The sequence below is a fragment of the Oratosquilla oratoria genome, chromosome 1 (genome assembly GCF_046742065.1).
Source record: "Oratosquilla oratoria isolate Oo_2021 chromosome 1, ASM4674206v1, whole genome shotgun sequence".
NCBI lineage: Eukaryota > Metazoa > Arthropoda > Malacostraca > Stomatopoda > Squillidae > Oratosquilla > Oratosquilla oratoria.
In genome coordinates this window covers 72,194,901-72,218,549 of record NC_134777.1, presented here as the reverse complement: position 1 = coordinate 72,218,549, position 23,649 = coordinate 72,194,901, and the positions used below count along the sequence as shown (strand labels likewise).

Below are 23,649 nucleotides of genomic sequence, written 5' to 3'. Positions count from 1 at the left end.
TTTAGTGACTTGAATACTGTAATCATATCACCTATTTCTCTTCAATCTTTCAAAGTTGGCAGACCTAGTACTTTTAGTTTTTCCTCATATCTCGCAACATCTTTCCCTTCTTTTGTTTTTGTAGTGGATTCACTTCCCAAGGAATAGTTTAAGGATGACCTTTTCCAACTATTGCCCATTTCCAGTACTTTACATTTTTTTTTACTAGACTTAATTTTCCATTCTTGACTCCATGTAAAAATAGTATCTAGATCTTTTTCCAATAGTCTACTATCCTTCTCATTTTTCACTCTTATTATGATTTTTGAATCATCTGCAAACATGTTGACCATAGCTTGTTGTTCCTTCCATCATGTCACTGACATAGATGAGAAACATTATTGATGCAAGCACTGAGCCTTGTAGAACTCTTTCTTACTGCTCTCCAGCCTGAGATCTTATCCTCATGTATCTTTCCTTCAAAAAGTCTTTCATCTGTTCTAGTAGTTTGCCACTTTCAAAAAGTCTTTCATCCGTTCTAGTAGTTTGCCACTTAGTCCTCCAATGTGCTCCAATTTCCACATAAGTTCACTGTATTTACTTAGTTGTATTTTACGGGAAGAGAGCTGTGCTTGTAGTGACCTGCTTTTGTATCCCTCCACATCCAGTTTGTTCTTAAAATCTTGTATAGTTTTGGCACTCACTGTTTCCCCATTTAGATTGCTCCAGACATCAATCACTCTACGTGGGAAGCTATTCTTTTTCAAATCTCTTCTGTAACTGTCCTTCTTTAGCTCCTTATCGTGCCCTCTTGTTTCTCTTCTATCCCATTTTAATAAGTTGTCTCTATCAAGGACTTCCATCCCCTACATAATTCTGTAAATAGTCAGCAAATCACCTCTTTCTCTTCTCTGTTCCAACGTTGATAGATGTAATTTATCCAATCTTTGTTTGTACGTCAAATCTGAGAGTGTAGGTACCATCTTTGTTGCTGCTCTTTGAATTCTTTCTAATTTTCTTATGTTTTTGTACTAGGTGCTCATAGTGTCACAGCATACTCCAGTTAAGGTCTTATCAGTGCAACCACTATTTTCTTTACCATTTCTTCATCTATGTAGTCAAAGGCCACTTTCATTGATCTTAATAAGTTAAGTCTCTCCAACTAGTTTATTGACATGTTTATCAGGTGTCAAGTCACTTGAGATAATCACTCCCAGATCCCTCTCTCAGAGTCGACTTTTTTTATTTCCTTGGTACCAATTTTATATTGACCTGATATTCTATTTTTGCTTTTTCCATATTCCATTATAGTGGATTTCTAAATGTTAAGGTTCACTTCACACCTCTGACTCTATTCCCATATTTTGTCTAGGTCTTCTTGTAGTGATCTGCAGTCTTCTTCTGTGCTTACTCTCTTGAGTAATTTGACATCATCAGCAAAGAAGTTCATGTAACATTTCACTCCCTCATCCATATCATTTATATATATGGCAGACATTAAAGGAGCCAATACAGAGCCCTGCAGGATGCCACTTATCACATCTTCCCAGTTCAATTTTTTGTCTCTAAGTACCACTCTCATTTTTCTCCCACTTAAGAAATCTTTCATCCATTCCAGTAGCTTACCTTGTATTCCTCCTATCATTTACCTTATTGCAGTTTACAGGAAGGCAGCAATGCTCATGGACTCCCATCTCTTGCTCTCCAAATTATCATACCAAGTCTTGAATTCATGCACAGTTCCAACTTGGTGTACATTCTCAACATTTCTTGATATTGAGATTCATTCCAAACTCTTGTCTTTGGGGTGTGGGGAGTGGAATGCCTATGCCACCATGAAGTCTCTTGTATTCTGCCCTTTAGTTCTAATTCTCAGGTGGACTGCTTCAGCCTTGCCTTTACTCACAATTGCTTCTTCCACTTTTATGTCATTTAACAACCATTACCCCTCAGCCCATTTCATCTCCTCTGTCTCTTCTACATCAGGTATATCTATTATTCCCACATCTATAGATCAAAATTTTGGGAAAGTTTGGTGTCTATGAAGCACAAAATATTTACTCTCAAGTAATCATTTATCTGAGAAAATAGAATTTTGTATAACAAAATTGAATATATAACTGTGGAAGTTAAACTGCCTTGGTTAACCACTTCATAATATTGCAGCTATTAGGTTTAATTTTATAATATTCTTTTGTAAACTGATATGAAGCTTCATCAACCACAGGATTGGAACTAGTGAGCCATCACACATTACCAACACCAGCACCATGGGAATGGAACCAATCATTCCTGAAATAGAGGAATTTATTGAAGTTTCCTCTATGGCCATTACTTTTCACCTCAATGCTTGGGATGATGGTGGATGCCCAATTCACTACTTTGTTATTGAATATAGGGAGAGGTAAGGTTCCACATTTTCTTTTTCCCCTAGGTTAGACAACCTCAACATCTGTATCAGATATGGTTCAGCTCTGTCAATTATTTACATTACTATTGATGACAACTATAGTTTTCAATGAGGTCCTGGGCCTGTTCTGAAGACAAGATACTGGCTCCTGGGACCACACCTCTGGGTGGAAGTGCTGCTTACAGGGATCTGAAGTTTCTGAGTGACATGGATGCCTACCTTCCTCTGTGGCATTGCCACTTGCAGGCTCTACATAACATTGTCACATACAATGATGCCCTGACAATAATACAATATCTCTTCTATAAATGATAGGTGTGCCAATCAAATGACTTGCTGGTTACCTGTGAGCTGTGTATCTTCCATAGGAGAGGCAAAAATAACAGATTAAGTGAATGACCTGAGCTTTTAATAAGATTTGTGTATTGTTTAAGTTTATATTTATCTTTGTGGATATCAGTGTTATGTAATAATGCTCCCTAGCAGTTTCTCTGTTTCATACACATGACTATCAGTTAGACGATTATGTATTCTACCTGCTATATGATAAAGCTACATTGATAATTATTATTGTATGATGCAGAAATCAAGAAGACTGGATTATGGCAAGTACCCAGGTGAAACCCTTAGGTAATTATGTGATCTTGGAGCTGACCCCAACCACCTGGTACAAATGTCGTATTACTGCCCACAACAATGCTGGCACTTCAGTAGCTGAGTATGAAATTGCTACTCTTGCCGTCACTGGTGGTATGTTTATGACTTTTACAGATTGAACTATTTAGAGTGGACACTAAATAAGAAATTCAGTCATTTGCAGCACTAGTCTTATTCAATTTATTTATTAGAATGTAAGATCATCTCCTTTATAAGAGGGAAAGAGCCTTTTGGTATGTGTACATATGTAAGTTCTAAAGACCACTTCTATTTTACAAAGGGGGTGGCTTAATCAAAATACATACCCACATCAATATAAGGTCCATTCAACCATTCCTCCAATATCAGCACCTCAAGGATGATGGGATTGTCTAGAGAATAAAACTTTCAACAAATTTCACTTCTATCCCTACAATTTATGGTTAGTCCTGGTGACCATCCCACCCACTCTATGTTCATTAAACGATATGCAGTATTCAAAGACTTGCATCAACAAAACTACATAATTTACCCTTTCACAAAAAAGCTCGCTGAACCCTGAGAAACAGAGTACTACATAAAAGAAGTTTACAGGACAACAAAAAAATAAATTATCAACAATGATAAATCCAGAGCCTAATGTTCCTCAAAATGGCTCTTAACAATATCTTTCTTTTTAATATTTTAAAAATTCTCTGGTAAACATCTATCCCATTTTACATTTGCTCCTCTCCTTGCATTTTACTTCCATTTCTATTCCATACCTCTTGTATGATTCCCAATTGCTCCTATGCAGCCATTCTTGAAATGCTTATTTCTATTCAGCCACTACTGCTTTTACCTCTTCATCCCACCATTCAATGCCTCTTCTTATGTTCCCTCCCAGCCTCTTCATCCCACATACTGTCTTTGTGCACTTCAGCAACTGATTCTTTAAATGTATCAATTCCTCCTCTATCCTTCACTACATTCCATATCTCTCTCAACTACACCAGATATCCTCCTTTTTCCTCATTCAATTTGTTCACCTTCACCACTCTTCTACCTAATTTTTCTTCCTTCTCCACTTAACCTCCACTCTCATTTTCCTTTCCATGAAAACATTATCTCACAATCTACTACATTCACACCTAAATACATTGATGTCCATAATTCTTTCATTCCATCTTTTGGGCTTCACTACATAGTCCACCCTGGCTCAAGTATAGTTATACTTGCCTTTATTCTTAAATACTATCCACTATCATCACCCATTCAATCCACATCTCTATTATCATCTCTGCATTATTGTTCCTTCTCATCCATCCCATATATTTGTCCACTATCATCACCCATTCAATCCACATCTCTATTATCATTTCTGCATTATTGTTCCTTCTCATCCATTTCATATATCTGTATTTTTGATTTTCTATAGCTCCTCATCACCTACTCTATCATTAAGATTCCTCAACACCACAATACTCAGATCCCTCAACACCACAATATTCACTTTTCTCCAAAAACCACACTGATCAATCCAAAATGCTTCTCTCTCCTCCCCCAAATTTTCTATCTTGGCTTTATGTGCTCACAAATGCCCGCATCTCCCATTCCAATCTCACTTTTGTCTGTAACAATACCCCAAGAACAGTCCATAGAGCATTGACAGCAAATCACCAATTAGTCAATACAGTCACTATCCGAGTTACAACCTATTCCAACCAACCAGTCATAAGTCGGATCCCATTCAAAATGGCCGACACGAGGGTTATACTGGATACATGATATCAATCTGTTGTGTTTTTAAGTGACCTTTTCTTTTGAATATTATTATATAAAAGCTGTTTACTCTTTATTTATAAATTTTATACTGTATGTATACACTATACCTGTATACACATACACACACACATATTAAATATAACCTTGCTTACCATTTTTAAGGTTTTTAAATTGTAGTTTCCTTTTAATAATTTTTCTTAATTCTTCAATTATTATATGCACTCTAAATATATGTATATTTTAAAGATTTATCTTTCTCATCAATTTTAATCCATTTTAAGTGCGAGATATAGGTAGGCTACAGTACATTTATCTTTATATACAGCATTGAGTAAAAGCAGCAACAACTGCAACAGCACTGTAGGAGAGAAGCCAAACGCAGAGTATGGGATCCAATGTACTTGACGTTTTGCCCAGCATGGCTTCTTCGGAAATAACATGCTGGTAGTAGTAGTAGTACGGGGCAGGATAGGTAAGATGGGGGAGAGGGGGAGAGGGGGGATTTGGGGGTTAGAGTAAGGAAAGAATGAAATGGAAGGAAGTAAGAGTTATGACAGATGTGGAGCAGACCCACTTGCTTGGTTTATTTATAACTGACAAGCATCTAACTCCTTATATAACCCGAGCCTGCGGGGAGAAATGAACATGAAACTGGTGTAAACACAATTTGAGTAAATTGCTTGTTACTTTGTTATTAAAATTGCTAAAGGTTTATTTATTGTAAAAAATCCATTGTTTTGATTTATATTATCAATGAGAGATATAAAAGCAGATTCAAGACATCTACATTTCATAGTATGGTTTTCATATTTAATAATCTTAGAATTATTCCAGTCAACATTGTGGCCTGTATCTATCTAACAATGGCATTATTCATATTGTAAGTTTTGATATCATTTATGTTCCGATATTCTTCTATTCTTTTATAAAAAAATATCGGAACATAAATATGATATGAAAACTTACAATATGAATAATGCCATTGTTAGACATAGATACTGTGGTGACACGCCACCAGTCTAAACCAGACTGGCCGTGATGCATTCCGACCCAAGCTTATATATGCCCTATAGCGGGCAAGCATAGTCAGCAGGGACATCCTAACGCAAGGCAGCTGACCAATCAGAAGCCCGGAAAACTCGCCGGAGACCGGTCGGCAGACACTCGATTTAGGCCTCCGTACCCCGCTTGTCATAGTTGGTAAGCGTAGTGAGCAAGAGCGTCCACAACAAAATTAAACGGGCCAATCAGGAGCCAGCACAAGTTGCCTGGGTCCGCACCAGCCTCCATAACCTCTTCAGTACGGGCCAAAATCTCACGGGCAGCATTAGCTGCCAGACGTACGATATGTCATAATAATACTCGCATCATAAAATATAGTCACCGCTTATATCGATCGTTCTCTCTTTCACCCGTGAATTTTGATAACCATAGAAAATGTGATGAAGACAGTTTAGAGAGTATGTCATTACGCAGGGGCAACTACAATAAATATAATCAAGACGTCAATATGGCAGCCTAGCATATCCACTTGCTCCTCATGCCGCCTACGTATGCGGCACCGTATGGAAGGGGTTAATAAGGAGGGGGACCAAGCCGAGAGATCAGTTCACTCCAGGACACGACATCTTCAAGCAGCTCTCCGCTCCAAGCAACAGTCATCTCCAAGCAACAGTCGTCTCCAAGCAACAGTCGGGTCCTGGAGCTGCAACGTCTACGTCGTGGGACCACCCCCCAACCCCAAGAGTTGGGGGCCAATCAGCAGCAACTACCCCTGGCCATCAGCTCTACACAGATGGCACCGATCCCCAAGGAGGAGCTACGCCTACCTGGGGGAGTACCACAATCCTTTTTTTTCCAACACACAATGTTACGTTTTTTCTGCACTGAGGGGTCATTTTCCGGCGATCACCCCTCTTCTTCTACTTTTAGCCGGAGATGTAGAGAGCAATCCTGGGCCCACCACAAAATACACATGCCCAACATGCTCTAAACCCATTACTTCGAGCAGACAGACAAAGGGCTCAGTTCAGTGCAATATGTGCAAAAACTGGGCCCACCTCACTTGTACAACACTTGCTGACACAAACCAATACACAAACACTTGGACATGTTCTACCTGCCCTCCAGTAACCCCAATCCCACCTCCCCAACCACAGCCAACACCCTTACCCACTCCCAATTTCCCTTTGCCCTTACCCCCGATTAGTACTCCCCTTCCTTTGTCCCCGATCTCTCCTTTCCCCCCCTCTGACCCAGATCCTACACCTTCCCCACTACCACCCCAACCTCAACCCCAAACGGCAACATACAACACATACAAAACACACAACATCAACATATTACAACACAACATTGACGGAATTAACACTAAAAAACATGAACTTGAACACTTTCTTAAACAACACAACATACACATTGCAATTCTACAAGAAACAAAATTAAGACACTCACACAAAACACCATCATTTCATAATTACACCACCATCAGACAAGACCGGACTGACGGCAATGGCGGTGGACTCATCACCCTGATCCACCATTCCATCTGTTTTGTGGACACAAGTGCCACAACCAAAATTCTCCTCCCTACCACAGATAACACAACTGAAACCCAATCCATTCGTATCCGCACAGGCAACAATTCAACACTAACAATAGTTAACATGTACATTCCCCCCCAATCATCCCCCACAGTTCCAAACACCTTCAGACCTCAACTCAGCCAACTAACCTCAATCCCCAACCTGATCATGGGTGGTGACTTCAACGCCAAGTCGTCTGCCTGGTTTGTCGACAACCCTGACACAGACAGAGGGCTTGATATACAGACTCAATTCGACTCATTGACTATCATGAACAACACGCATAATCATACACATATCCCATACCAAGCCCTCTACACTCCCTCTCCTGATATCACCTTTTGCTCCCCCTGCCTAACCCCAACAACATCATGGAGAGTGGTCGGAGCCCTTGGTTCTGACCACCTTCCAATCATCATCACCACCAAAACAAGATGCACCCCAGCTGGCCACAGACACACTTACACCAATTACAAGAGAGCTAACTGGGAAGCCTTTACTGAAGAGACAGAACAACATTTTGAAACACTTAACAGTACACCAATCACAAACATAAACAATGCTGTGCACGCTTTTAATACAATCATACAAAACGCAGACAAGAGATACATCCCTAGAGGCAACAGAAAATCACACAACCCCAACTTCACACCAGAAATCCAAGGCCTCATCAGACAATGTGACACACTTAAACACGATACCCCCACACCTATCCCTCAAAACATAGCAGACCAAATACAAACACTAAACACTGTGATTGCCAATAAAATACATGAACAAAAAACACAAAATTGGCAAAACTTTATCGATACACTTGATCACAAAACAAACACCAGCAAATTGTACAAAACACTCAACAGCATCACACTATCCAACACTAACACTACACGCTCTCACGCAGCAATAATCACAACAACAGATAATCTACCCTCAAACAGACAACAAGCAAACGCACTCATACGTCATTTCGCACAGACGAGCCATCTTACATCTCACCCTGACGACCGACGCACCATGCGACGTAAGAAAGACTTTCCCACAGACTCAGACTATACACCCTTCATAGACAGTCAGACAAAACTCATAATGCATAGTCTCAAGCACTCATCTGCCTGTGGCCCTGATAACATAAGCAACATCCACCTAAAACACATTGGACCACAAGGTATACACGCACTCACAAACATTGCAAACTACAGCTATTCACACAACACTATACCCGACATCTGGAAGCATGGTAAAATAATCACCATTCCAAAACCGAACAAAGACCCAACAATCCCAACATCGCACCGCCCAATCACACTTCTCTGCACCCCCTCTAAAGTCATTGAACGCCTAATACTTAAACTTGTCACACCATATATTCCCCTTGCTGACTCACAACACGGTTTTAGGCCACTACACTCCACAAACACTCTTCTGACAAACCTCACACAAAGAATTTTAGATGGCATCAATTCAGATAGGCCCCACCACAGAACACTTCTTATAACATTGGACATTAGTAAAGCTTTTGATGCTATCCCCCGCCACAACCTAACAAATAAAATATATAACACAGACATGCACAATAACACCAAAAGATGGCTGGCCAATTATCTGGCAGGCAGGAATGCTCATGTGTCATATAATGGCCAATCATCGCACATCAGAAACATTAAGAACGGAGTACCACAGGGCTCAGTTCTATCCCCCACATTATTTAATCTATACATGCATGACTTACCCACGCCAGACACCTCAGAAATACAAATCTCTTCCTACGCAGACGACATAACAATCACATGCACACATCGTAACACAGACAAAGCTGCAGAAATAATCCAGCCTTACCTTGACACACTCAACACATGGTTCATCACAAACAGACTCAAAATAGCTCCAACCAAATCTACAGCAACACTTCTCACCAACTGGACAAAAGAACACAAATACATACCTCATCTCTACATCAACAACACTCTAATACCACACACAAACACACCGAAAATTCTTGGTGTAACATACGATACATCCATGTCTTTCAAACAACACCTCACAAACATAAAAAACAAATGCACACCTAGACTTAACGCACTTAAGTCAATCACTGGAACAACATTTGGACAAAACAAAGAAACTAATATTACAATATACAAACAATGCATACGCTCAGTGATGAATTATGCGAGTCCTGCATGGGCTCCTAATCTCAGTGAGACACACCACAACACCCTTCAAATCATACAAAACAAAGCCCTAAAAACAATTACAGGCTGCACATATACATCACCTACAGACCATTTACACCATGAAACAAAAGTCCTCAAAGTCAAGGACCACCTCGACATGAGAGGCACACAAACACTTGCTGCAGCCACCACAAACACATCACACCCGCTACACTACATAGCAGAACACCCACACACACCAAGAAACATTAAAACTACACCCATAGACCTTTATTACACACAGATACTCTCTTCTCTTCCTCCACAACCACCAAATACCAGCCTCCGGAAACATATTCATAATCATATCACTCACCGCTCCATTAACACACTGAAAGACAACACACTGCTACATGCCAGACCCCCTGATATCCACCCTTCTGAATCCTCTCTCCCACGTAAGGACAGAGTCCACTTGGCCAGACTGCGATGCGGTCACCACCCAGCACTTCTAAGCTACCAGAAGAGGCTGGACGACCGTGTTGTGAACAGCTGCCCAGGATGTAACACTTCACCCCATACCATACAACACATAATGGAAGACTGCATTATACACAATCATGCACGCAAACAACACAACATACACTCTATAAAGGATTTGTGGGAAAACCCAGTTTCGGCTGTGGCCTTCCTTGGGGAGACGGGACTGCTCGGACAGACAGTCTAGGGAACGACAACAACAACAGCAACAGTCGTCTCCAAGCAACAGTCGTCTCCAAGCAACAGTCATCTCCACACGTCAAGTTCTCCCTTTACGCGTTTAGAGTTAAGTAAAGCCGAGTACATAGAGTTACTGTGAGTTTCATTCCCCTGGCGTGTCCGAACCTAACCACAATACAATACAGGCCACAATGCTGACTGGAATAATTCTAAGATTATTAAATATGAAAACCATACTATGAAACGTAGATGTTTTGAATCTGCTTTTATATCTCTCATTGATAATATAAATCAAAACAATGGATTTTTTACAATAGATAAACCTTTAGCAATTTTAATAACAAAGTAACAAGCAATTTACACAAATTGTGTTTACACCAGTTTCATGTTCATTTCTCTCCGCAAGCTCAGGTTATATAAGGAGTCAGAATGTTTGTCATGTTTTTCATGAATAATTAAAAGCGAGCAATGGCACACATCAACACATCAATACATCAATATACAAAACTTAGAGTTATGATTAAAAAAAAAAAAAAATAGGTTTAAGTTTTGTAGATTTAAATCATTAGATTTAAGTCTAGGTTTAAGTTTTTGCCTTAACCAACACACACACACATACACACTTCAACGAACGGACGGCTTAGAAGACGTTCTGAAGAAAATTGAAGTTTTGTGGATCCCAACGCAAAGAGAAGTGCCTATTGTATTTACAGGGTGGGGGAAATTGCTCGTGGGGTAGTAGGAAAGTAGGGAAAGAGGAGAAGGGGAGGGATTACTGAGGGAAATGGAAGGAAATGAGGAAGGAGTAGACTTGGCCCAGGCAGACAGGCAAAAGGTAAACAAACGGGCCCCCGACGACGATGAAATGTCTAATAAAAATGTAAAGATTAGAAGTATAGAGAAAAGCAATACAGTAGAAAGTGATGAGAATATTTTCCAGGGATTTAAAGAGGGAGGGGGGACACAAACCCCCCCCGACTGACAAGACTAGAAGAGAAGGTCGATAAGATGATCGAGGACTTGGAGCGTAGGTTCGGTCATGTTAACAACATTCTACAAGGAGTTGAAAAATTGGAAGAACTAGAGAAGGCGAACAAAAACTTAACTGATGAAATAGAAAACCTGAAAAGACAGTTAAAAGAAGTAAAGGTGGAGAATGAGGAATTGAAGAGGAATAGTAAAGAAAACAGAGAGGGATGGAAGTCGATAAAAGAAAACAGTAAAGTTGCATTTACTGATATAATTAAACAGCAAATGAGAGAACAAACTGAAAACTCAGTTATTAAAGTGATGAGACAGAAGGAGAATATAGTAAGAGACTTAGCTGACAAAAAGAAATGTATAATTATATTAGGAATGGAAGAGAAACATAACCCAGATAGAACCTCAAGAACCAATGAGGAAAATGAAAAAGTAAGCAGTTTACTAAAATTAGTTCAGGAAGATGAACCAGAAATTATGAAGGAAATTGAGGAAAAATTCAGGCTCGGAAAGTATAGTACAGATAAGACCAGACCAATTAAGATTAAATTCAGGTCACAAACGACGGCAGAGAATATCTTATCCAAAACAGGGAAACTAGCAACAAGTGAACAATATAAAAAGGGAAATGAATAAAGAGGAAAGAGAGGAAGAAAAGCAGAAAAGACTTGAAGCTAAGAAAAAAAACGAGAGCAGAACGGAGTCAGAGAAAGAGAGATTCTATTGGAGAGTAGTGAATATGAAACTAAGGCAGTTCGACATACAAGAGAAAAACAAAAGGGAAACAGAGAACACAATGGAAGTGACAGAAAACTAAGAGTGTCTTACACAAATATAGATGGATTAATAACAGGATTGAATGAGCTGAATGATTATTTGAAAGAAAAAGAACCGGACATAATGGGAATTGTAGAAACAAAATTAAAAGGCCCACTACCACCCAACAGTATAGGACATAAAGCATATAATTATTGGATTAAAAACAGAGAGAAAAAACAAGGGGGTGGAGTTATGTTCCTGACTAAGAAGGATATAAACGTGAAGGGTGTCATATATGGAAAGAATACAGTAGAGATGATTATGATAGAAGTGGAAGACAGAGATAAGAAGAGCAGAAAGTTTGTGATAAATTATGTGCCTCCGAAAACAGCCTCATGGGAGGAGAGTGAACATAAAAGTATGTTAGAGGACACAAAGATAACATTAAATAAAATAATGGAAGATGGAGGAAGAATAGTTATAATGGGCGACTTTAATTGCAAAGAAATCTGCTGGGAAGAAATGACAGTAAAGGGTGGAGACGGCTCATGGGGAAACACTCTACTTGAGATGATTACTGACCATACAATGACACAATGGATACAGGAGAACACCAGGTATAGAAATGAAGAACCATCAAGACTAGACTTAATAATTACATCTGAACCTAGAATAGTGGACAAGATTGAATATAAAACACCAATAAGTAAAAGTGACCACATATTGATTGAACTGGAACTTAATGAAGAAAAATATATGAAAAGAAATGAGCAATATAGAAAAGGAAGAATGATGTATGAAAAAACAAACTTTGATAAAATAAGAGAATTCTTTCAACAAGAAAACTGGGAAGAAATATACAAAGAAGAAACAACAGTGGAAGAGAAATGGAATATTTTGACAAAAATTTACAAAAAAGGAGTGGAAAAGTATGTCCCAAGACAAAAACAAGAAAAAGAATATGTAAAATGCTGGTACAACAAAAGTTGTAGGGAGTTAAAAGACAAAAGAGACAAAGCCTGGACCAGATGGAAAAAAGACAGACCTGAAAAATGGAAAATATATACCGGTTATAGAAATGAATATGTACAAACGTGCAGAGAGGAAAAGAGAAAATATGAAAAAGATGTCATAGAAAAGTGTAAAGATCAACCAAAACTATTCTACAGATTTGTAAACAATAAACTGAAAAACAAACAAGACTTGGAGAAATTAAGACAAGAGGGAGTTGAATACACTGAGGAAATGGAAATGGCGGAAATTATGAACAAACATTTTAAATCAGTGTTTACAAGGGAGAACATACAACCTGAAGAGATTGAATGGAAAGAGAAAGTCCCCCCTATGGAAGAAATAGAAGTAACAAAGAATGAAATATTGACACACTTGAGTAATCTTGATGTCAGAAAATCGCATGGACCAGATGATATAGCAAACTGGATTCTGAAAGAATGCAGGAATGAACTGGCAGACAAAATACATAGCATACTAAACAGTTCCTTGAAAGAAGGAAAAGTTCCAGAAGATTGGAAAAAAGCAAATATAGTACCTATATATAAAGGAGGAAATAAAGAACCTACCAACTATAGACCAGTCTCTCTAACAAGTACAATAGCAAAAATTTGTGAAAGAATTATCAAAAGTAGATGGGTAAAATATTTAGAAAAAAACAAAGTGTTAAACCCAAGGCAATTTGGATTCAGACAAGGACGATCATGCGTCACCAATTTAATATGTTTCTATTCAAGGCTAATAGATATAATACAAGAAAGAGATGGATGGGTGGACTGTGCATTTCTAGACCTAAAGAAAGCTTTTGACAAAGTACCACATAAGAAGTTGCTTAAGAAATTAGAAACTGAAGGAGGAATACAGGGAAAACTACTAAATTGGATGGAAGACTTTTTGCAAGAAAGAAAAATGAGAGTAGTGATAAGAGACAAACACTCAAAATGGGATGAAGTAATAAGCGGTGTTCCACAAGGAACAGTTCTGGCCCCAATAATGTTTGCTATATATATTAACCCCTTCCATACGGTGCCGCACACGTAGGCGTCATGAGGAGCAAGTGGATTCGCGACGCTGCCATATCGGCGTCTTGATTATATTTATTGTAGTCGCCCCTGTGTTTTTACATTCTCCCAAATGCGCCCTGAATCCCATTCTCTGTGGTTTTCAAAATTCGCGGGTGAAAGAGAGAATGATCGATATAAGCGGCGACTATATTTTATGATGCGAATATTATTTCGTTACGTCGTACGGCTGGCATTGGCTGCTGCCCGCGAGATTTAAGTCCCGTATTGAAGTGGTTAATGATATGGATAAAGGAATTGAAAGCTATATGAGCTTCTTTGCAGATGATGCAAAACTACTGAAAAGAGTGAACACGGAAGAAGATTGTGAATCACTATAGAGTGATCTAAATAAAGTACAGGAATGGAGTAGGAAGTGGGAGATGGAGTTCAATACAAAAAAGTGTAGTATAATGGAATTTGGAAAAAGCAAAAACAGAATAACAGGAGCATATAAATTGGGAGAAGAAGGAATAAAAAAAGTAGAAAATGAGAAGGACCTGGGAGTCATTGTTATGAATAATATGTCACCTGAGAAACATATAAATAAGATTTTTGGAGAAACTTATAATTTAATAAGAACAATCAAAGTTGCATTTACATACCTGGATGAAGAAATGGTGAAGAAAATCCTAATCACCCTGATAAGACCAAGATTGGAATATGCAGCAATGATATGGTCACCAAGTACAAAAAAATGTATAAAAAAACTTGAAATACAAAGAGCAATTACAAAACTGGCACCAACACTCTCAAAACTATCATATGAAGAGAGACTAGAAAAGCTTGAACTACAGACACTAGAGCAAAGAAGAGAGAGAGGAGATTTGATAGCTATTTACAGAATCATGAAAGGCATAGAAATTACTGACAGAGAGAATCTGATAAAATGGGATGACAGAAATACAAGAGGACACGGAAAGAAAATAAAAAAAGACAGCTATAGAAGAGACTTGAAAAAGAACAGCTTTCCTCACAGAGCAATAAACAGTTGGAACAAGTTAGATGAGAAAGTGGTGTGTGCAAAAACAATACATGAATTTAAAAATAGTTTAGATAAAATGAGATATGAAGACGGGACCCCACGAGCATAGCTCCCCTTCCCGTAAAATACAACTAGGTAAATACACCCCTTCCCACCTTCGTCTGGGCGACATGGGCTCTACCCTCCCCGTATTTGACGACGTAGGAAATACCTGCGTGCCGGAAGTCCGGCAGCCTATCTATCTCTCTCTTCCTTCTGTTATTTCTATCTGTTCTTCCCCTTTCCCCCCTCTCCCTCCGTGGTGCCATGATATTATATTTATGTAATGTTAGTGTAATGCGGAGGCATTTCACCTCTCCCGTAAGGGCAGGTTTTGCTCTCACCACCGTAGCAACTATGTTATTTCCGAAGAAGCCCTGCTGTGTGAAACATTAAATACATTGGATCCCATACTCTGCATTTGGCTTCTCTCCTACAGTTGTATACAGCACTGTTTTCAGTTGCTTGGTTGTTAATATGATATGGCAGGTTAAAGAAAGAAAATACTTATTATAGAGTATGCTCATTAGTAAACTCATAATAGGTATTTTCTAGACGTGGTTGTAAGTACATAAATATCCTTCATCTGTAATTAATTTATCAAACTCTTCCACAAATGTCTTAACTGCAGGCGCATCACTACTAGCAGCCTCACCTTTTGACAACACGTGGTGAACCTGGTAACGCTCTTGAAAGCGATGAAACCACCCACCACTCGCTATGAATTCATGTGAAGCATATTCTTTACCTGCACATTCTTTCAACATATGAAATTAACTTGTAGCCTTACTTTGCACTGCTTGCAACATCACTTTCACATTTCTTTGCCTATTATCTTCCAACCACGTGTATAGCAACTTTTTCATCTCTGTCATAACTGTACAGCGGCCTTGCTGTGGATGTGCTGTGTCTTGCGACACTGCTTCTGACCCAGGGCAGTGGACAAGGTGCAGGGATGACCCATCATCCAGGAGGTGCTAAGATGAGAGGGAGGGTGGAGGGGTGTGGAGTGTATTCAGGGATGGAATGGGTGGGAATGATTTTATGCCTTTTCCTTTTTGGCTACCTCCCTTGTAAGGGGGAAGAAGCCTTGGTATATGTATGTATGTATATATGCCATAACTATCATACGTGATGCCGGGCTGCCACAACTATCTTACATACTGTGCTGCCAGACATATACAGTAAACTCACAATAGGCACCTGCTAGACATGGTCGTAAGTACGGGTGGTCGTAACTCGCGTACGTTGTAACTTGGATAGTGACTGCATTCCAGTATAGGGTAATAGGTAAGTCTCAATTTTGCAATTTCAATGTCTAGGTTATCTTGCAAAATATATCCATACATTATAACTTAGATGTATCACCATATTTACAATTGTATTTGATCTTTGTTTTCTTATATTATTTTTAAAAATCACTTCTAATAAACATTCAATATTTTCTATCAACAGCACCACAACCTCCCAAGATTGAAGTTATATCTACAGCCACAAACAAAATTGATGTTCAAGTGAAGCCCACAACAGCTGATGATACTACAGCTATCCTTGGGTACACACTGTATTACAAGCCTGATTTTAGCGACTGGGAAAGTGTTACACTTTCAGCCTCCATTTCCAAGTACAGCCTTACAGATCTGCAGTGTGGCTCTCATTACAAGATTTATGCTACAGCCTATAACAAGTTAGTTTTTTTTTTTTTTTTTTAGATAAACATTATTGGTGCAAGCACTGAACCTTGTGGAACTCCACTGGTCACTGCTCTTCATCCTAACATTTTATCCTTTACTTCTGTTCTCATGTATCTTCTAATAAAAAGAAAAAAAAAATCTTTCATCCAAGCAAGTAGTTAGCCTCTTAATCTACCAATTTCCACACAAGTTGATTGTGAAGTACTTTATCAAAAGCCTTTTATAGGTCAAGGTACCATATTTTCCTGCTTAAAATGCGCATCGGGTTATAATGCGCACCTATGCACTTCGTTATCTCAGTACACAGATAGTGCGCACCGACGTATATCGCGCATGCCAGGAAAAGTCACTGGTGGCTAAAGCTCGTGAACTGCATGTATGCGACTCCTGCTTGCATTGGTCCATTGTTTTGTGGGAAATTTGAGCCATGAAAAGTTTATTGAATACAAAATGTACATGAAAAATTTCGGATTTTTACAGAATTTTTTTTTTAATTTACTATCCTCAGGGAATAATTCATCTTACAAGTTTTTATCACCGTGTACAAGTTTTTATCGCCATGCAGCAACAAACTATGTTTCGGTTCATAAGTGTCTTTACTGAAGTGACGTTTAGTTTAACAAACTCTTGCAAGAGGGTGTTTAGTGTAGGCTAGATTGGCAATAGAACTGTCAATCTCGGCCCTGATGTAGCATATTCCGGGTGAGCTAAAACAGCCAACGTTCATGATGTTGGTACCAGTGCTGTTTTACGGATCCCAAATATTTGCATAGACTACGATAATTAATGTTAGTAAAAATAAACCAATGAAATAACGGCGATTAATTACTTAGTATCATGTGAACGAGGTTACATGGAGAAGTATTTTTCATTGGTTAGAGCCACCGCTGGGAAATCTGTTTTGTCACTAAATTAAGTGTCAGTTTAGGCATCAATCAGGACACAACTAAGAAAAAGTCAGAACTACATGTACTGGTATATGACTCATGTTGTGCATTGGTCCCTTATTACTTTGTAGCTTAAATAGTTTGTAGGAAATATGATCTAAAAAAAGTTTATTGAAAGTAAAATATACAGAAACATTTCAGGATTTTTACAGAAAATGTTCATTTTATATCTTGAGGAAATAATTCGTCTTTACCACTTTTTATTTAATACTGAAACAAACTACAGACTGTTTCGTTTTAGCTTTGAACCTGCAATGACAGTGGTGAAATAGGACAGTCTTTCATCGAGGTGACATTTAGTTAATATAACTTCCGAAAGAGGGTGTTGTAGTCAGGTGTTTGACACGAGTTTATGAACGGTCGCAACGGAATTTGTACCATACCTAGTGAAGCAACAAAGCCAACATAAAAATTCAAACTAGGATGCTGTGGACATGGGCAAATATCATGAATATTGATCATGTTTCATGGTGTTTAGGCCTATTTAAACATGAAAAATAAGATTCGATAGATACCTACCTATACCAAATATATATATAGCTCATGCTAGCGTATTCTTTCAAGTCACCATGGCTGTTCTTCTTGTTCTCACGGAACATCACGGAGAAGTGTGCCGTCCCGACTTTGTGACGGCCAACATCGTCACGTTGTTGTGAAAACAATTACACACAGCCGCAGAATTTTTATCGTAGGCCATAGATAATGCGCACCACCGGATAACGCGCACTCCCCATTTTTAGGCCCTTCCAACGGAAAAAAGTCGCGCACTATACGCCGGAAAATACGGTACACCCATTCCATGCCACCCTCCCTTTCTTGCACCACACTGCTCACTCTTGAATAAAAGCTTAAAATTTCTGACTTACACGACCTTCCAGATCTATGTTGAAATTATGGAACTATTTGTGTATCAGGGTGCAAACAACACTTGACACTCAATAGCTAATCCTTTTAATAGAACACAAAAGTACAGTACATGACACTCCTTTAAAAAAAAATAATACAGCAGAGAAAAAGAAAACAAAACCTTCGCTCTGTCAGTGCTCAGTCATGATTGAGAAGCAAAGCGCTGGTGCTAGTACATGGCAACCACCTCATGTTATATACCTAACGGAGTTTTAACAAAAATAAACATGTTATATGTAGGTATAAAACATTTAATTAATCAATATTAAAAAAATGAACATCAATGGAATTACGTTTTTATGTATCATATTATTCAACACTCCTCATAATGGCATAATTCAAAAAGTTAAATCATACCAAGCATAGCTCTCAATTTTAAAAAGTGATCAGGATTAAGAGCTTTTGTGAAAATATCTGTTATCATTCTGTCAGATGGATAATATTTCAAGTTTAACATTTTCTTGCCAATAAAGTCTTTAACATTGTGAAATCTAATGTCAACATGCTTGGTTTTTAGATGCTCAACAGGATTACTAGCAATACATAGCTGATTGTCTTCAAAAATAAACATTGGCAATTTTACATTAAATTTAAAACTCTTTAGGATTTTGCTGAGCCAAACGGCTCCTTGTGAAGTAGCAGCGAGTGCCACGTACTCTGCTTCAGTGATAGACAAAGGTACACATGTCTGTTTGCTAGTCCTCCATGAAACAAAAGATCCACTGAACTTAAACAATACCTGCTAGTAGATTTGTGGTTGTTGGTATCACCCACCCAATCTGAATCGGAAAAGCCTGTACACTCGAATGAATCTTGCTTAGATACAGTAATCCTAGATCAACTGTCCCTCTCAAGATATCTAAATATTGGTTTAACAGCATACCACTGGTGTTGAATGGGTCCCGAGCAATACCTAACAATGTTACTTGCAGCAATTTTGATATCAGCCATGTTTTTGTTGACAAATACATCAAACTATCAACAGCAGACTGATACAAATTAATGTCACACAGATCAGTCATCATTTGCCTTGAGTAGTTGTTGTTGTTGTTGTCGTTCCCTAGACTGTCTGTCCGAGTAGTCCCGTCTCCCCAAGGAAAACCACAGCCGAAACTGGGTTTTCCCACAAATCCTTTATAGAGTGTATGTTGTGTTGTTTGCGTGCATGATTGTGTATAATGCAGTCTTCCATCATGTGTTGTATGGTATGGGGTGAAGTGTTTTGAGTACTGGCGTTTTAACAGGATTAGCGTTATGGAAATCAAAGTTCTTTAACAGTCTCTATGTAAGAGCTCTGATAAATGAACACTTTCTCTTTCTATTTGTCAATATTAATTCTGAGAAAGTATTTCAACTGATTTAAGTCCTTCATTTTATATTGTTTTGACAAACATTTCTTAATGTCTTGAATTTCAGCAGGTAATTTAGAAGCAATGTTCAAGTCACCTACATAAACGGCAAAGGATTACAAAGGATTACAAAGGGGGAGCATGCCAACAGGAGACCTTTTGGTCCATATCTAGGTCGGATGCAAAAAAAAATCATAATAAAATAATAAAAACTATAATAATGTAAATAACAAATAAAATACATAAATAAATGCATAGGTATAGTTAAGTAATAAACAAACAGGTAAATAGTAAATTATAATAAATTGACATATAACTAATAATAAATGAAAATCAGACAGACAAATGATAACAAAACAAAAGCAAATAATATAGAATAAATTATAATCATTACAGCATCTTGCTTAGGTGTTTATCTAAATGATTCTTAAAGCTTTGAACTGAACTACATTGCACTACCTGTGCAGGAAGTTTATTCCATTCATTAACTACACGGTTGGCAAAGTTGTTTCTACCTACTTCCAAATTGAATCTATTTCTGGACAGTTTGAGACCATTGTTTCTTGTCTGATTCTCATTCAATGTGAAAATTTTGTCACTTTTGATGTTGTCAATTCCCTTTAAAATCTTAAAGACCTGTATCAAGTCATCTCTGAGTCTACGCTTTTTTAGGGAAAACAGATTCATATGTTTTAGTCGATTTTTGTATGATTTATTTTTTATATTTGGAATCAGTTTTGTGGCTCGCCGTTGTACTTTTTCCAGTCTGTCAATGTCTTTAATGAGATTCGGTGACCATACGGAAACAGCATATTCCAAATGCGGACGAACTAACGATTTATATAGCTTGTTAATGAGTGATGGACTTTTGAAATCAAAAGATCGCACAATCAGTCCTAGAATCTTATTTGCTTTCTCAGAGGCTGAAATACACTGCTTGGATGATTTGAGGTCGTTACTGATAATTACGCCGAGATCTTTTTCACTATCCACTTTTGTTAACGAATTTCCAAATAACTTGTAATCGTACTTGCTGTTATTCTTTCCTATGTGGATTACCTTGCATTTACTTGTGTTAAATTTCATTAGCCACTTTTCAGACCATTGCTGTAATTTATCTAAATCTTCTTGAATATCTAATTGGTTTGAGTGATCATTTGCCACTCCGCACAGTTTTGTATTATCAGCAAATTTGGAAACCGTAGATTTTAGTCCATGGTCTATATCATTTATATATACTATGAATAGAAGTGGTCCAAGAACAGAACCCTGAGGAACTCCACTTGTAACATTTTTCCATCTGTACAGTCGGACAAATGCCAAATCTTGGATCTTGCACCATGTACTTTATGTTAGATGGTACAAAAAGCAACCTTGAACTGTCATGTGTGTATATGTCTTGAAGCATACATTTTCAATATACAGATAGATTTTTTGGACTGAAAATTCTATATACAGTGCGCAGTGGCCCAAGTCATTGTTTGGATCACTTTCCATTTCTGTATTACTGACTAGAAGAAGGAGGAGAAGGGGACTAGTCTGTGACTATAGCTCCCCTTACATGAAAAGCAAAGGGAGACTAGTCAAAGCTGATAAAACTCTTGAGCTAAATCAAAGGGGAGTGTCATTCCTTGAAGGTTGTACCTCCAGATGGAGGTAAGTGTTGATAGGTTTTGAAGACCCTTTACAGATTACTGACTGTACAGTCTTTATGTAATAAATACTTCAGGGACTTACATGACACCCCTATGGAACAAGAGTCACACAACTTTTTTTATGACTTAAGACTAATCTCTACTCAAAGAAAAATGTTGATCACTTTTAACTTATACTATCCCTCTTTTCTGGTACCCTCCTTAAATCTTTCCCTTTCAACAGATAATGAAGCAGTGTAAAGATAAATCTTCTCCAGCTGTTGGGCCTTGTTCTGGAAGCACTGTGTCTTGCTACAATGCCTCAGTGTGGCAATGATGGGTACCTGCTTGTGGTGGTCCTGTAAGATGGGCAGCAGAGCTGCCACTTTTCAAAACTCTTCAACCCTTTCATTTCCATCAAGAGGTGCAGCACTGATGGGCTGACATTCATTCTCCGGACTGGAACCAGGATTCTCTATCAATTTTAACTATGTTTTTTGAACATTTTTTACACACAGAGAACTGACAGCCAAGGACAGTTCCCCTCCTACTACTTTCAGCCAGTGACAGAAACAGTCCCACACGAATATATTACAGACAACAGTCCAAAGTTTCTTACCAGAGATCTGTGGGAGTGTTTGATGACTGTTGCCTGCTGCTGTAGGGCCAGGGGGTCTCTGATCAGTGAAAGCAAGATAATAATAGTTATTATTATTATTCATCAATCACAGAATTGGAACTGGTGAACCATCACGCATTACCAACATCAGCACCATGGGAATAAAATCAGAAGCTCCAGAGTGGGATCAGTTTATCGCAGTTTCTACAAAGTTCATCATTCTGGATTTAAATGCTTGGGGTGATGGTGGTTGCCCAATCAACTACTTTGTTATTGAGCAAAAGAAAAGGTAAGGTATTCTTTCTTGGGTGGGGCAATCATAAACCTGTATCAGTTGTGGTTAAACTTAATCAAGTCATTTGAGGAAACCGGATATTTTGCAATGAAATCTTTTATTGTATTATTTGATGCAGGCATCAAAAAGACTGGACAATGGAAAGTAGCCCGATGAGACCCTCGGGTTACTACAAGATCTTTAATTTGACTCCTAACACCAAGTACCAACTTCGCATCTCTGCCTACAATAATGTTGGCTCCACAGTAGCCACTTACAAAATAAAAACTCTTGCTCTTACGTGGTAAGTTTATGGTTACTATAGAGTCCTAAATTTTCATGGATTTGCCCTTTTGCAGTTTAGCCTGTTTAGGGTGGATATTACAAATAAGGAATTCAGTCATTTGTAGTCAAAATCTTGTTTTCATTTGCCCATTAGTAACCAATACAATATTAGGTTTTTGGAAATTATTTGAGCTTAGTATTTCATCATCAAGAAGACTGAAGAATATTGTTTCTAGTACTAAGAATTTCCAGATTACTTATTTCATGGAGTTCAGTGAGAAAATTTATCCACTGAGATGTTTATTATTATTATTACCATTATCTAAATATATATATACAGGTTGACATTCAAAAATCTGGCAACCTCGGGACCTGAGGACTGCCGGATTTTTTAAAATGCCTGATTTTTGAAGTTTATAATTTTGTATGGTGTACCCCGTATATATTTAAAGAAAATTACCACCTGTACAGTCCTTTTATGGAAAAAATAAACACTAAGTGAAAAGCAAATGAAATTTTATTATTCACGAACTAAAAAAAATACAGTAAAGATAATTATACAGAATTTTAATAAAACATATAAAACTGATCCTCCGAAGAATTTTAATTAAACTAAATTAAATACTCCGTACTGTACTTCTTTGGAAAGAAGCTAAATATCAGATGAGCATTTTACACATAATTTTAATTCAACTAAATAAAACTGATCCTCTTAAGAATCTTAATTAAACTAAATAAAATATTCTGTACTGTACCCTGTACTTCTTGAGAAAAGAAGCTAAATAGCAGATGAGCTGTCAGGATCATCATCATTACTGACAGTGACAACATCATCGGCAACAGGAACAGCTTCAATTC

General features: G+C 38.0%; 1 protein-coding gene across 1 annotated transcript in view; it reads left to right on the top strand.

The window, feature by feature from the left end:
• The window catches only part of LOC143031443 (cell adhesion molecule Dscam1-like), a 57,294-nt gene extending 33,983 nt beyond the window's left edge, over positions 1 to 23,311 (top strand). Inside the window, exons 7-11 of the mRNA XM_076195262.1 lie at positions 2,207 to 2,383; positions 2,973 to 3,139; positions 16,539 to 16,770; positions 22,345 to 22,521; positions 22,646 to 23,311. Of these exons, the coding sequence (XP_076051377.1) occupies positions 2,207 to 2,383; positions 2,973 to 3,139; positions 16,539 to 16,770; positions 22,345 to 22,521; positions 22,646 to 22,814 (922 nt within the window). The 3' untranslated portion in view covers positions 22,815 to 23,311. The remainder of the gene's footprint in view (positions 1 to 2,206; positions 2,384 to 2,972; positions 3,140 to 16,538; positions 16,771 to 22,344; positions 22,522 to 22,645) is intronic.
• The last annotated feature ends 338 nt before the right edge of the window (positions 23,312 to 23,649 follow it).